Consider the following 12,834-nt stretch of genomic DNA (forward strand, 5'->3'; position numbering starts at 1 on the left):
AGCCCTAAGTAAGAATTAAATTACTTAATTCTAGCTGCCAAAATACTATAAGCATTAAAATCACAAGGGGTTTGGCTATAGGGCTTTTTTTTTTTTTAAACTGAGAATTTAAAGAGATTATTTTAAAAATGTTTTTATTGATTTTAGAGAGAGAGGGAGAGGGAGAAGAGGTCCCATGTCTCAGAGTTGCATGTCACTTTGGCCCTGACCCTTTCCTGTGACTTTCCTGGATGCTTCAGGGACAACAGACTCATCTGGACCAACAGGGCAGGTAGATAGGTAAGGACAGGGTGGCCAAGGCCCCTTCCTAAACCTTCCCCCAGGAGCAGAAGCAGCAGGCAGTCCAAAGGCCCAGATCAGATCATTATCTGGAGGTAGGGGCAGGTCAAGATGAGTGCCACCTTCCCCCAAGGTCCCACACAAAGCCCTAGGAACCCCAGTGGGTTCCTCTTTATTGTAAGTCCACTTCCAGACGCTCTGCAGCCATGCCCCTGGTTATCCCCTCCCCACTCCTAGTCTCCCCTCAGTACCATCCCCTCCAGGGCACCCTTGCCCCTTTCCTCTGCCTGCAACCTCTTCACCTAGTTTCTGTCTGTTCACCCTTCCTCCAGTACCCAACCTGGGAGGGAGCTAGGAGATTGGCTCCACAACCCTGCAGGCCCTTTCAGTGGCTCCTGCCACTCTAGCTCCTTCGCTGGCTTCAGGAAGGACAGACCACTGAACAGAACAGCCAGGCCTGGAGCCTCAGCTAAACCTCCTGGTGAGAGGCAGCTTCTAGGCTGGTGGGGATCTCTCTGCTGAGTTTTGTCTAGGGCAGGGGGCAAGGAGGAGGGGGAGTGGGGCTGTCTCCTTTTAATTCATTTGGCCCAGTTTCTTCCTTACATCTCCGGCTTCCTCACGGGAATACAATGACAAGACTAGTAATGCCACTAGTAGTAGTAATAACTGTGCCTGCTATGAAGACCTCTATACCAGCACTTTCAGGCATTATCTCAATTCATTCTCACTACGGTCCTTGATACAGGGATTATACCCATTTTACAGATTAAAAAAACAGACTCAGAGAAAGTAAAGAACTAGCCTGAGGTCCCATGACTAGCAGGGACTGAGTCACAACCAGACTTTCCTCCCATCCAAGCCTGCCTAACTCCTACTGCTGCAGATAAGAGCAGTGGACTTGAGGGCTGACCGGGGCTAGCTCTACCCTCATTCTGGGAGGTTTCCAGGTAGGTGTAACCCGGCCTAACAAGTATGCCCACCGGCTGCACGCGCCAGGGCAGTGCAGTCCCGCTCCATTCCCCAGAACCGCACATCCCCTGGGCGCAAAGGAGAGAGAGGGAGACCATGGGGACCAGGCCTTTATTTCAGGGCAGCTGGGGAAGCGCTGAGCTCAGGGCCTCCCAGTTCTCCCACTCGGGCCTCCGTCTGGGCACCATCTGGACCCGCAGCGGGCTTGTCACTGAACACTGCACGGTGCATGGCAGCGACATAGCTGCAGCCGCTGGGGTCGGCGAGGCGCAGCCGCACCAGGGGCAGGATGCGCTCGGAGGTGAAGTAGCGCAGGGCTGGCTGCGAGGAGCGCAGGGCTCTGAGGAAGACCTGCGGGGGAGAGGAAGCGGGCTGGCTGGGGCTGGATGCGAAACCCAGGACTCGAGTGCCGCCTCGCTCCCAGAGCCCTGCCTGGCACCTACCTCTGTCACCTCCCCTGGGTCCTGTGCCCCCTCACGGAAGACCTGCTCAAAGTGGCGCTGGTACTGGGAGAAAAGGTCTCGGGTTTGGGCGTCTGCACCCTCCAGCACCACGTCGAGGCCGTCCTGGACCTTTTCCGGGAAGGCAGTGCGCACTGGGCCGCACTCGATGAGGCTCACGCTGGTGACCGGAGAGAGTGGCGAGTGGGCTGAGGGCCAATGCGAACAGGGCCCCGGACCTGGCCCCCAGACCCAGCCACTGTGGCACAGAGGCCAGAGGGAGGGTGGGAAAGGTCTGCACACCTGCACCGGCAGGCGGCGGGAGCTTAGGCTAACCAGAGTGCTAGAAAAGTGGTTCACTGCCTGAACAGCCCTCCCACTTCCATCTGAAGGTGTGAGAGTGACTCTAGTGGCAGAATTCCAACTTGGCTGGGTCTACTGTGTGACCTTGGGGTAGTCAGCTAATCTCTCTGGGACTGAGTTTCCCAATAATAGTACAGACACCTCATGAGCATGGGCCCAGTACAGTGCCTGGCACACAACAAGCATGGGCTGCAGTAGGGAGAGGCCGGGGAGAACACCTGGAGCAGCTCCCAGAAGGGATATGGGGGTTCCCAAAGTCAGGGTTCAGGGGGTTCTAAGGGCAGGGCGTGACTCACTGGATCCCGAAGGGAGGCAGCAGAACAGCCAGGCTCTCACATAAACCTTCGACTGCGAACTTGCTGGCACAGTAAACGGCGTTGAAGGGCAGCCCTTTGAGGGGAGATGAGGCTGCTGAGACTCCTATGGGAGCACATCCCCAGAAAGCCCACTGTGGGCGCACAGTGCGACTGAACCTGGCCCAGCCCCTCTTGACTCACCCCACTCACCCATCAAGCCTCCCATGCTCCCAGTCACCAATATACGTCCTGAGCGGCGGCGCTTCATGTCTGGCAGGAAAGCCTGAAGCATCTGCACCATCCCGACCAAGTTCACGTCCAGCACAGAGCCCACGGCATCAGCTGAGTGCGCCTCCAGCGGCCCGTGCAGGCCCCGGCCGGCATTGCACACTGAGGGAAGAGGTCCGACCCCATGTGTCTCATGCACCACCCTCCACCCCAGTTGGTCCCTTGTGTTCCCTGGGCCTCAAGACACCTTGGTTTGGACACCGGGAGAGAAGGCTCTTGCATATGTGTTTTGGGGAGGCTCACCCAATACATCCACGCGGCCCTCTGTCACACGTGCCCTGGCAGCAGCTACGGAATCTGCGTCCTGCACATCCAGCTGCAACGTCTCCAGGGAGCCAGGAGGGCACCCTTGGGACCTGGCTGCCTCCCACAGTTGGTCCTGTGTGCTCAGGTCCCGTAAAGTGGCATACACTGGAGGTTGGGGCCGAGACGAGGATCTGAATGTCCTGCTTAACTTACCTAGGTCCCCTTGGACCAGGGGCTGCTCCCATCCCAATCTCCACATGTACCTTTGAAGCTCTGGGACGGGTCTGATGCCAGGCGCAGGGCCAGGTGCAGGCCGATGCCCGAGGAGCAGCCAGTGATGAGCACCACTGTGCGGTCCATGGGGAGAGGTGTGTGGGAGAGGCTCTGGCAGTGCTAAGCTCCAGTCTCTGGACTAGATATCACCTACTTCGCTCCGCCTCTGCCCTCAGAGGTGCCCACCCCTTGTTGTGTCTTCAGCACCACCTCAAGGCTGAACTCTCCAGAGGTCCCTGGCCTGCTCTCCCCACTCTGCTCTAGGTCACCGTAGAGATGAGGCCACTACTTGGAACACCCTTCTTTAGTTACTGGTCAGAGGTTGGGCGAAGCTTTGTAATCAGGAGGTGTGGGCTCCCACGTGGGCACTGAGTGTCCTGCACAGATCTTTCTTCGGGCATGTCTCTGTCCCACATGGACAATGATAGTTTCCAAAGTTTGTTGTTGAGGGTATGAAAGGAAATGCTTTGGGAAGGCATTCTCAGTTCAAAGGTCAGGGGTTAGTATTAAAAATGAGGAGACCAAGGCAAGGGGGCAGGGAGAACTGGGCTCACACCAGTGTCCATGCTATAACCCCGAGTCATCCCAGGCATTGTAGCAGTGACATTCAGACACAGGGGCCCAGGTGATTCACCAGTTTATTAAGTTGTACTAAACAGTACTTTGATCCCAAATATGGGGTGGTGGGGGGAGGGCAGCTCACTTCCCTCCAAATCTCCTACCCTTGATCCCACTGGCAGGTCTTGAGTTCCTTCACCAAGGCCTGGGGACCTCCAGTGACACTTGCCCAGCTCCAGACCCCAGGAACCTGCTCAGGCCTGGAGTTTGGGGAGAACATGGCCCAGGGGTGGTTAATCTGTCACAAGGTGCCAGCCACCCACCGGGGGTAATATTTAAGGAAGAGCTTCTTGGCCAGGTCCACAGTGTCACCTTGGGGTTGCGTAGGATACCTCTTTGTGCTGAGGACAAAGGTCTGTTCCAGTTGGAAGGCGTTCTTTTCAAACTGGTGCTGTTGGAAGGGGATGCCTTGGGCCAGGCTTTCAACCAGCATTTCCATGAACAGCTGCCAGCGGGGGGTGTAGTAGTCGGCCACCAATCCTGCCAGCTGCTTGTTGGCATAGTCTAGAACGTTGCCCTCTGGCCCCCAAAGGGTCACCTGGTAGCGGCTGTTCTGTTCATAGAAATGGGCCTCGGCCTCACTGACTGCTGCTGCCCGGGCCTCCTCCAGCCAGCTGCCCAGCAGGAAGTGGCCATCACTAGCCAGTATGTTGTCCAGTGAGGGCAGAAGCTCATAGGCCAGGATGCCTGCAGCCCTCAGCAGGGGAACCAGCTCCTTGTTCAGGTAGGCAGTCCTCACCTCCTCATAGTACAAGGTGACCAGCTCCTGGACCGCCTGGCGAGTGATGTCCACCAGGTCGTAGCGGAAGGATGGGTTGCTGGCCAGGGTGGGGGTGGCTGTTAGCAGCAGCCGCCAGGCCTCAAACACATCTGATTGGTTGTACCAAACAGTAGTAACCATCTTCAGGGATGGCCGCCTGACCAGTGGGCTATGATTGTGGCCCCTGCAGGCCTCGCCAGAGCAATTGTAGACACTCCTGAGAAGTAGCCTCCATGCTGCCTCTGCGCCCCCATGGGAGACTCCATACCGCCGGGCTGCAAAGCTGGTCACCCAGGCCCCCAGATCTGTAACTGGATCCTTTCGCCAGCCCAGCTCAGCCATGAGGGCATAGACCACTTCGTTCTGGCCAATGCCTTCAGGGGCCATGCCCGTGCCTAACATTGTGGAGTTGGGGAAGAGGCGGGCGGCAGTGGGGCCTTGGTTCACAGCCTCTAGGGCCCCAAACAGGCCGTGATTGCCCCCAAAGTTATGCAGCATGCACCAGATGAAGGGCTGGCCCTGGAAGGAGGCTGTGCGGTTGTACACGGGCTGGCTCTCAGCAAACAGGTCCAGAACCAGGAGGCGGCCACGGGGCACTGCCCTGAGCACAGCCTCCACCTGGGCAGGGCCCCAGAACTGAGGCTGGTGCTGGAAGAGCCAGCCTTGGAGGAGCCATATGGCGTCAGGGTCCACTGTGGTTGGGGTGGGGGGAATAGAGAAGAAGATGATGAGAAGAGAGAGGGTCAGGGGGACATTTACCCTCATTCTATAGAGAGGAAACAGAGGTCCAGAGAAGTTAAATGACTCTGTCACAGGACACTTCCTTCCCCTGGACTGCCAACCAGCCGGGCACTTCATCACACGCACCCTTCCCATCTCCTCCTCCTCCCCCACTGGGAGCTCTAGGATACTGTTATCAAGCTTTGTGGAAATGGGAATTACCCAGAGGGCTGGTTCACACACACATTCATGGGCTCCAGCCCTGGTCATTCTGACTCAGGAATGGGAAGGGAAAAGACGGAGGTTGTATTTGCAGACCTGACAGGCTCTGGGCTGAATCAGACTTGGAGTAGTGCTATTCAAGTAACTCTGAGCGAATTGGTTCCCTCTCTGGCTCACACACAGGCCTCCCCACCAAGACACTTCTGACCTGGCTCCTTTCTACCCCTCCCCTGTAAGTGGCAGGAAGAAGCACTGGGTTTACATTTGTGTACCAGGAAGGACACCTACCAGTTTTAGGTACATTCCCTATCCTCTGGCTGCTTTCCGTACCTCAGCTGGAGGTAGCAACCAAATAAAATACGGAGTGGGCAAAAGTAGGTTTACACTGTAACCAATGATACAATAATTAATAAATAAGTAATAATACAAGAACAAACTATTTCACGTACTCACAACTGTAGACCTACTTTTGCCCACCCCTGTATTTTCAATAGCCAGCACTTAATGACGCTTTACTCTGAGCCAGGCATCATTCTACTTATAAGAGAGCCCCATTTTATAGATGAAACTGAGGCACTGACTGGGAGGGAGGTAACTTTGCAAGTCACAGGCAGGAAGTGCCAGTGCCAGGGTATGAGCAGGTTGCCTGGTTCCAGAGCTCACCTCTCAACCAGGGTGATTAAATGAGATGACATGCGTGTACAAGTGCTTGGTAAACTGTAAAGTGCCATGTGTCACACTCAGGTGTTCCTATTCCCAGTCCCTTCTCCCAGCCCTACCTCCCTGAGGGTCCAGGGCTCCCCTTCCCCACCTCCCCCTGGCAGCAAACCTGTAATCATGGCCTGGTAGACGGCGGCAGTGGCTGCGGCGAGGTAGGAGGGCTCTGAGGATGGGGGCTGCATCTCATTGAAAGTGTCGGCCCCATAGATGTGATCTGTGCCAAACTCTTTGGTCAGCTCCCGCAGGAAGAGGCTCCCCACAATGGGGAACAGGGGGTCTTCTGGAGCCAGAAGGAAGGAGCAGGAGTAGGAGCAGTTGAAGTGTCCCCAACTGCCCATCTGGGTGACATTGACCTGAGGGAACACCCTAGTTGGGGGTGGGAACAGTCCAGACATTTAATGCAGGCTGACACAGTATTCACTGCCAGCCTCATTCAGTTATCTGCAACTCCCGGAACTCATCCTGGTGTCTCATGCCTCCATGCCTTTACACATACTGTGCTCCATGCCTGGAGTCCTTTCCTCCCCCCTCTGCTCACCCAGCTCATTACTCCTTGATATCTTTTACGTTTTACCTAATCTGGAAAGCTTTTGCTGTCTCGCCCCTCCCACTGGCTGAAACAAGCAACACTCATTTTTCAAGGTCTGGCCCAGTACTGCCTCTGCTCTGAGCCCTTGCGGCTCCTCTTCCCCAGGCAGAAGTGACCTTGACAGAGAAGTGGGCCCTATCACTGTATTGCATCCCCTGACAACCTATCTCACTCCAGGGACAGGAACTCAGTGCACCTTTGTCGCTGCCTCCCCAAGGCCCAGCACAGAGCCTGGTCTGGTAGTTCCAGAGAGTCTGACAAACATTCACTGAATGTATGCATGAGGCTCCTGCCACTCAGTGGGAGAGATGAAGGCCAGCATAATGCACGTAGTACTGTGAGAGTGGAGGAAACCAGGTGCTCATGGGAATGAAGGAGGTGGTGACCAATGCTGGGGGCCCCAGCAAGGCTTCCTGAAGGAGGGGAGGTCTCGGTTGGGCCTTGAAGATTTTTCCCAGCCACAGGAGAGGATGGGTGGGTAGCACAGAGGAGCAAAGGAGCAGGAAGGACAGAGACCAGTGCACCCCTACTACTCCTCATAAGAGCTGCCTTTTTCTAAGTCTCTGTGCCAAGCCATGTATATTTGACAAGTGAGGCCACTGAGGCGCAGAGTAGTCATATAATCCATCCAAGGTCACATGGCTAGTGGATAGCAGAGCCTGGAATCAAGCCAGGGCCTACATCTAGAGCTTCAGTTTTTCTTTAAATCATATCTTGCAGGGGAAAATAAGTTCTGTCTCTGAGCTGAGTGGGAGGTGAGGGCACAGAGGAGGGAGGCTCACCTGGTTATAGCCTTGGGGACATGCCCTGCGAATGCAGGTAACACAGGGATCATGCCGAAGGAGCGCATCCGGTCCAGGATCCGATGCTGGGAAGAATGGGAGGGGAAATGGTGAGCATGGCCCGAGATGGGAGGCCCTTACTCCCCCAGGGCACACAGAGTCCCCAGGATCCAGTTAGGAGCCTTGAGTCTGGCCAAATACCACCCTCCCTTGGCCTGTGGCTGTCCAGGACCAATTCTATCCCCTCTCTTCCCCATTATTTTACCTGCAGGTAAAGCTGCTTGAGATGCCAGGAGTGGGGCAGGGGGCCACCCCAGGTGTGCAGGTTGCCCATGCGCCCCCAGGCCAGGAAGGCAGGACCGGTGAAGTACTCATCAATCTCTGACTGGGTCAGTCCCAAGGCCAGGTACACCTGAGAAGGAAGGCAATCCCCACACACATAAATACTTCATCTCCTTTCATTGATTCATTGAACATTCACTCATCTTTTCTCTATGGGGTGCCCTACAGTTACTAAGACAAAATGCAATCTCTGCCTGCAAGGAGCCCACAGTCCAGCAGAAATAGATCTGTGAACAGGTAAGCTTACTAGTGTCACCCTTGTCACACAGGTGAGGTGAGGCACAAAGGGGCTCTCCCCAAAACAAGGAAGGGGTCTTAGACGTCTTCATGGAGCAAGGCTGGCTAGAGTGATGGGTGAGGACAGCCCTGTGGGAAGCTTAAGCAGCCCCAAGGATGGAAGCTCCCAAGCCCGGCAATGGGGCACTCCTGAGTGTGTTAGTGGAAGGTCTTGACCAGATAGAGGAACTTGAAAGGCCAGGAGTCCTGTTCAGAGGCTCTCGTGGAAATCCAGGGGGAGGGCATGAGAGCCTGAACTAGGACCATGACTAAGGATGGAAAGGATAAGGCAGATCAAGGACTGCTAATGACACAGAATCTATAGAAGCAGCTGACTGGACTTCTTAAAGGGTTTACAGTGGGGTGCTGGGAAGCACTCCTTCCTGCTTGTCTCAGCAGTGGAAGCTGTTTCCAGAGGGCTAGAGCCATCATGCACACTACAAACACTTCTGGAGCCCTTATTCTCTGTGTGGGGTGGCCCGTGTGGTGCACACATACCCGCTGCCAGATGGCCTCCTGGCCGCTCCAGGCCAGCGCCAGGTTGATGCCATTCAGTGCCATCCAGTCAATCTCCTGTTCCCAGCGGGCCCAGTCCCACCACACAAAGGAGTAGCTTTGCGTGCACACATTCTGGTAATAGCGGTACCTGTAGGCAGGAACATGAGCTGGGGCGTGTCCCTCAGTGCAAAACAGATGTCCCTCACCCCTGACATCCATCATCCTGAAATAGCACAGAGGGCGGCCTGACCCCAGACCTGGCCCAGAGGTGAGGGGTTCCAACGTGGCCCCTCTACTGCTTTGCTTGGGGATCTACCCCCAGTAGAGCTAAGACTCAGGACCTGAGCTTCCGAGGCGCCCGCTGCCTGCTCCCAGCACTCCACCAGGGCCCTCTAGCCCTGCAGAGCAGACTCTTTTTTTAAATCCTCACCCGAGGATATTTTTTTCCATTGATTTTTTTAGAGAGTGGAGGGAAGGGACGAGGTGGGGATGGGGGGGGGAGACATCGATATGAGGGAGACCCATGGATTGGCTGTCTGGCCCACTGCCCCCCACCACCGTGGGGGTCAAGGCTGCAACCCAGGTACCTGCCCTTGACCAGAACTGAACAAGCGACCCTTCAGTCCAGGGCCTACGCTCTAACCAGTGTGCCACCCTGCCAAGGCAGAACTTAGACTTTCAGTCTTTTCAGTCGTGCATCAATGTCTGGATATACAGCTAACCTCCAGATAACCCTCTGATTACCCCTGAGGGACTAAGGAAAAAATGGTCATATTCAGCCCACAGGATAACCATCTGGAACCAATCCAGAGGTTAAGAATGCAAGACGATTCTTTTCAAGAATGTACCTTTTATGTATAGGGCCATACCACCTGGAACGCTTCCAATCTTATCTGACTTCGCAAGAATGCACCTTTTTACTATAAGAACTCTTAGCTTTTTTCTTCTTGGGAACACTCTGGGTATTGCCTACTTGTGTTTCTGGTTTAGAAACCCTAAAACTCTTGAATAATTAAATCTGCATCATGTATTTCCAGCCCAATCCTCTAGATTCTTTCTGAGTTACTTGGGCAAGGCAGAGCTAGGATCTGAAGCCAGAGTGGTGCGACCCTAAGGCCAGCGCTTCCTACCAGCCTGGCGCAGCGGAGGGGCGGGGACCTCAGCCAGGTGTGAGCCGGGCCGGGCGGCGGGAGGCAGCTGCAGGGGAGCCGACGGGCGCGTCCCGCCGGTACCTGTTGGGCGTGGCCTCGGTCAGCTCCTCCGGCACAGCGGGCAGCGGCCGCGGCAGGTGCAGCTGAGAGCCCGACCAGGCCACGTGGCAGCCGCAGAAGTCGCGCAGGTAGCGGTGCAGGCCCGCGGCAGCGGCCACGCCCGTGGAGCCGACCACCCGCACTTGCGCCCCGGCGCCGCCGCCGCTCAGGCGGTAGGTGTCCAGGCCGGACTCGGCCGCCAGGGCGCGCTCCACCGACACCGAGAAGGCGGCCGCTGGCCCGGGCCCCAGCAGCCGGGCCAGCAGCGCCCGCACGGCCTCCGCCTCCCGGGCCTCATCCCTGGACGAGGCTCCCGCCATGGCCAGGAGCAGGAACCCCAGAGCCGCGGACGCCGCCGCCGCCTCCATGGTCCAATGGTCTCAACTTGGCGGCGGCCGCGCGGGGAACCAATTCGGGACTCGGGCCTAAGGGGCGGGGCGGCCCGGGCCCAATCAGCTGCGGGCCTTGGGTCACGTGGACCCGAAGAGAAAGCGCCCGCGGGCCGCTGAGAGACCGGCTTCCGGGTCCCACAGAGCCGCCCGAGGGTGTCTTCTGACTGCGCGTGGGGCGCGGGCGCGTGACTCCGGGAACCTCAGAAGCCTGGAGCCGGAAGCGGCGCGCTTCCCTTCACCAGCGTCCTCAGATTCCGCGCGCGTTCGCACACGAGTCACTTTCCTTCCATTCACCCAACCATCCAATAAATGCTGGGAGTTTATTTTGTACCAGGACTGCCGCCCCTCTCCGGGGGAGACCTAGAAACCATGTACTTGTGGGAAGATTCGCATGATCGTTGTGATGCTGTGAAGAAATACGAGGGCATCCAGCCTAAGGCTTCCAAAGGAAGTGACATTTAATCCGAATTAAATTGGGATTGACTAGGAGAAGAGACAGGGGAAGTACCCAAGGTAGAGAAAATGTCTGTATGAGGACCCCTGAAGGACAAAGAAAGCGCTGGGCAGATTTGAGGAACTGAAAGATCATGCACGGAGTTGGAGGGGCCATGGGCCATGGAGCCTGGGCTGGCCGTGGGGCAGGGCCTGGTGGACATGTTAAGGTCTCTCCTTGGATCCTTAAGGGGTAGCAGCAGCAGCAGCAGCCGCAGCAGCCCAAGATAGGAGTTATTTTCATTTTATATAATGAGGAACTGGGGGCCAGAGAAAGGAAATGACTCAGACAAGACCAATACTAGTAGGAGAGCAGGCCTGGGACTGCAGCTGGAACTCCCAACTCCAAGACCAGCGTTCTTGCCACTATTCCCCAAGTGCTGCAACTTTTCAGGCTGCCTCTCTGGGCGGGGAGGGCTTGAGTGGGGCTTTGTGGTGGGCCCTTTAGGAAACCTGTTTCCTAACAGGATTCTGAGTTCTTTTGGAGGCAGGTGTCGATCTCTCCAGATTGTCATACCTGAGGGAAGCTGCTTAGAGACAGGAAAGAGATCCCAGGAGGACTGCCAATCCACGGAATTTGGAGTCGTTACTGAAAAAGAACATGGGAGTCCACTGAGCTTGGCCCGCTCCCCTGCTCCCTGCCCCCAGCTGCAGACACAGCTGCAGGACCCCTGCCTTGCTCCTGGCTCAGTGAGCAGCTCTGTCAGGAGGTGCAGCCCCTGCTGTCACTCAGTTCCTAGAATCAAAAGATTCTCAGCCTTCCCCAAGGAGGGCTCCAAGACCAGCCCAGAGAGATGTGCCCTCATGGGGCTATAGTCTGTAGCACCTCCCCCCAGGCCTTTCTCCACTCCCCACCAGCACCCCTCACCCCCCACCCCATTTTCCCTCCAAACACCCCTTTCTCTGGGTGAAACTTATCAGCTTCTCTTCCTGCCTGGACCTGTTTTACTGGGATTTCTGAATCCTAGGGAACACATGGGTGAGGGAATTGGGGCTCTCTGTGCAGTCTGGATTCACCCAGAGTGGTAGTGGGTTGCTGGCAGGGGCAGTAGGTTGGGGACACCATCCAGGGAGTTGGTAGCACATTTAAAGCCTGAGCTCAAAGATGCCGGGCAGGAGCTTCAGGGATGACTCCATGCATGTCACACTCTTTTCTTACTTCCCCATCAGGCTGGGAGCTCTTTGAAGACAGTAGGAGGCTGGTTGAAGAAATTCAGGTATGAAATATTAAGCATTTACTAAAATATGAGGAAGATGTGCTGTTAATGATCTAGAATGTTCTGAAAATGGTCAAACCACTTGGGTACAGTACACTCCCATTTGTGTGCGTATTTTTTTTTATTTTTTAAAAAAATATATATTGATTTCAGAGAGAGGAGAGGAGAGGGAGCGAGAGAGACAGAAACATCAATGATGAGAGAGTCATTGATCGGCCACAGCCCGCAAACCGGGCATGTGCCCCAACCAGGAACCGAACCCCGATCGCCTGGATCCTAGGTCGATGCTCAACCACTGAGCCATGCCCAGCCAGGCTGTGTGCGTATTTTTAAAGGCTATGGAAACAGTAGTTGCCTCCCATGGGGTACTGGGATGCTGGGGGTGGGAGGACTTTACTTTTCAATGAATGTGTGTGAAACAAGTAGTCCGGGCTCTCCGCTCTCCATCTCATCGTGTCCTCTTTTGTTCCTGGCCCCTCTGCCTATGTACCCCAGAATACTGTACAGCCAACCCAGTTGCCTGCATGTCGCAGCCCAGCTAGGATCACACTCACCTTGCCAGTGAGGAGGAATGAGTCTTTCCCTGTCTGGCCACCAGGGAGCAGCCGATGCCTAGGACATGCCTTGGGTAGGCCGGGGAGCTGGGAAGGCAGCCAGGTCACTGGGACCTGAGGGGAGCTCCAATGCTCCTTCGCCCCAGGGCTCCTGGGGCAGAAAGAGGCACAGTCCCACCCAGGACCCCAATGAACAAGACAGAGAGTGGGTTCTGAAGGTGGTGATGGAATTGTCCTGTTTTTATGAC

General features: G+C 55.9%; 3 protein-coding genes across 3 annotated transcripts in view; all 3 read right to left on the reverse strand.

Annotated features, from left to right (window-relative positions):
• Window positions 1-881: 881 nt before the first annotated feature.
• HSD17B1 (hydroxysteroid 17-beta dehydrogenase 1) lies at window positions 882-3,460 on the reverse strand. Its single transcript, XM_016202186.2, has 6 exons — window positions 3,145-3,460; window positions 2,879-3,046; window positions 2,558-2,737; window positions 2,348-2,441; window positions 1,692-1,869; window positions 882-1,599 (listed from the first exon to the last, which is right to left on the reverse strand). The coding sequence occupies exons 1-6, from the start codon at window positions 3,239-3,241 to the stop codon at window positions 1,360-1,362; spliced, it is 957 nt and encodes a 318-aa protein (XP_016057672.2). The 5' UTR covers window positions 3,242-3,460; the 3' UTR covers window positions 882-1,359.
• A 15-nt stretch (window positions 3,461-3,475) lies between these two features.
• On the reverse strand, window positions 3,476-10,310 carry NAGLU (N-acetyl-alpha-glucosaminidase). Its single transcript, XM_087826100.1, has 6 exons — window positions 9,914-10,310; window positions 8,682-8,829; window positions 7,831-7,977; window positions 7,566-7,651; window positions 6,304-6,560; window positions 3,476-5,224 (listed from the first exon to the last, which is right to left on the reverse strand). The coding sequence occupies exons 1-6, from the start codon at window positions 10,297-10,299 to the stop codon at window positions 4,014-4,016; spliced, it is 2,235 nt and encodes a 744-aa protein (XP_087682226.1). The 5' UTR covers window positions 10,300-10,310; the 3' UTR covers window positions 3,476-4,013.
• Window positions 10,311-11,267: 957 nt separating this feature from the next.
• Window positions 11,268-12,834, reverse strand: part of ATP6V0A1 (ATPase H+ transporting V0 subunit a1) — a 55,534-nt gene continuing 53,967 nt past the window's right edge. The window contains exon 21 of the mRNA XM_016202183.2: window positions 11,268-11,404. Within this exon, the coding sequence (XP_016057669.1) occupies window positions 11,347-11,404 (58 nt within the window). The 3' untranslated portion in view covers window positions 11,268-11,346. The remainder of the gene's footprint in view (window positions 11,405-12,834) is intronic.

Source organism: Miniopterus natalensis, chromosome 17 (genome assembly GCF_054644295.1).
Source record: "Miniopterus natalensis isolate mMinNat1 chromosome 17, mMinNat1.hap1, whole genome shotgun sequence".
NCBI classification, from domain to species: domain Eukaryota; kingdom Metazoa; phylum Chordata; class Mammalia; order Chiroptera; family Miniopteridae; genus Miniopterus; species Miniopterus natalensis.

Coding starts and splice junctions, on each gene's coding strand:
- NAGLU (XM_087826100.1), bottom strand. CDS start 10,299: ATGGAGGCGGCGGCGGCGTCCGCGGCTCTGGGGTTCCTGCTCCTGGCC. Junction 8,830..9,913: donor ACCGAGGCCACGCCCAACAG/GTACCGGCGGGA, acceptor TCCTGCCTACAG/GTACCGCTATTACCAGAATG. Junction 6,561..7,565: donor GTCCCCAAGGCTATAACCAG/GTGAGCCTCCCT, acceptor ACCCCCAACTAG/GGTGTTCCCTCAGGTCAATG.
- HSD17B1 (XM_016202186.2), bottom strand. CDS start 3,241: ATGGACCGCACAGTGGTGCTCATCACTGGCTGCTCCTCGGGCATCGGC. Junction 3,047..3,144: donor CCCGTCCCAGAGCTTCAAAG/GTACATGTGGAG, acceptor CCCAACCTCCAG/TGTATGCCACTTTACGGGAC. Junction 1,600..1,691: donor ACCCAGGGGAGGTGACAGAG/GTAGGTGCCAGG, acceptor TCTCCCCCGCAG/GTCTTCCTCAGAGCCCTGCG.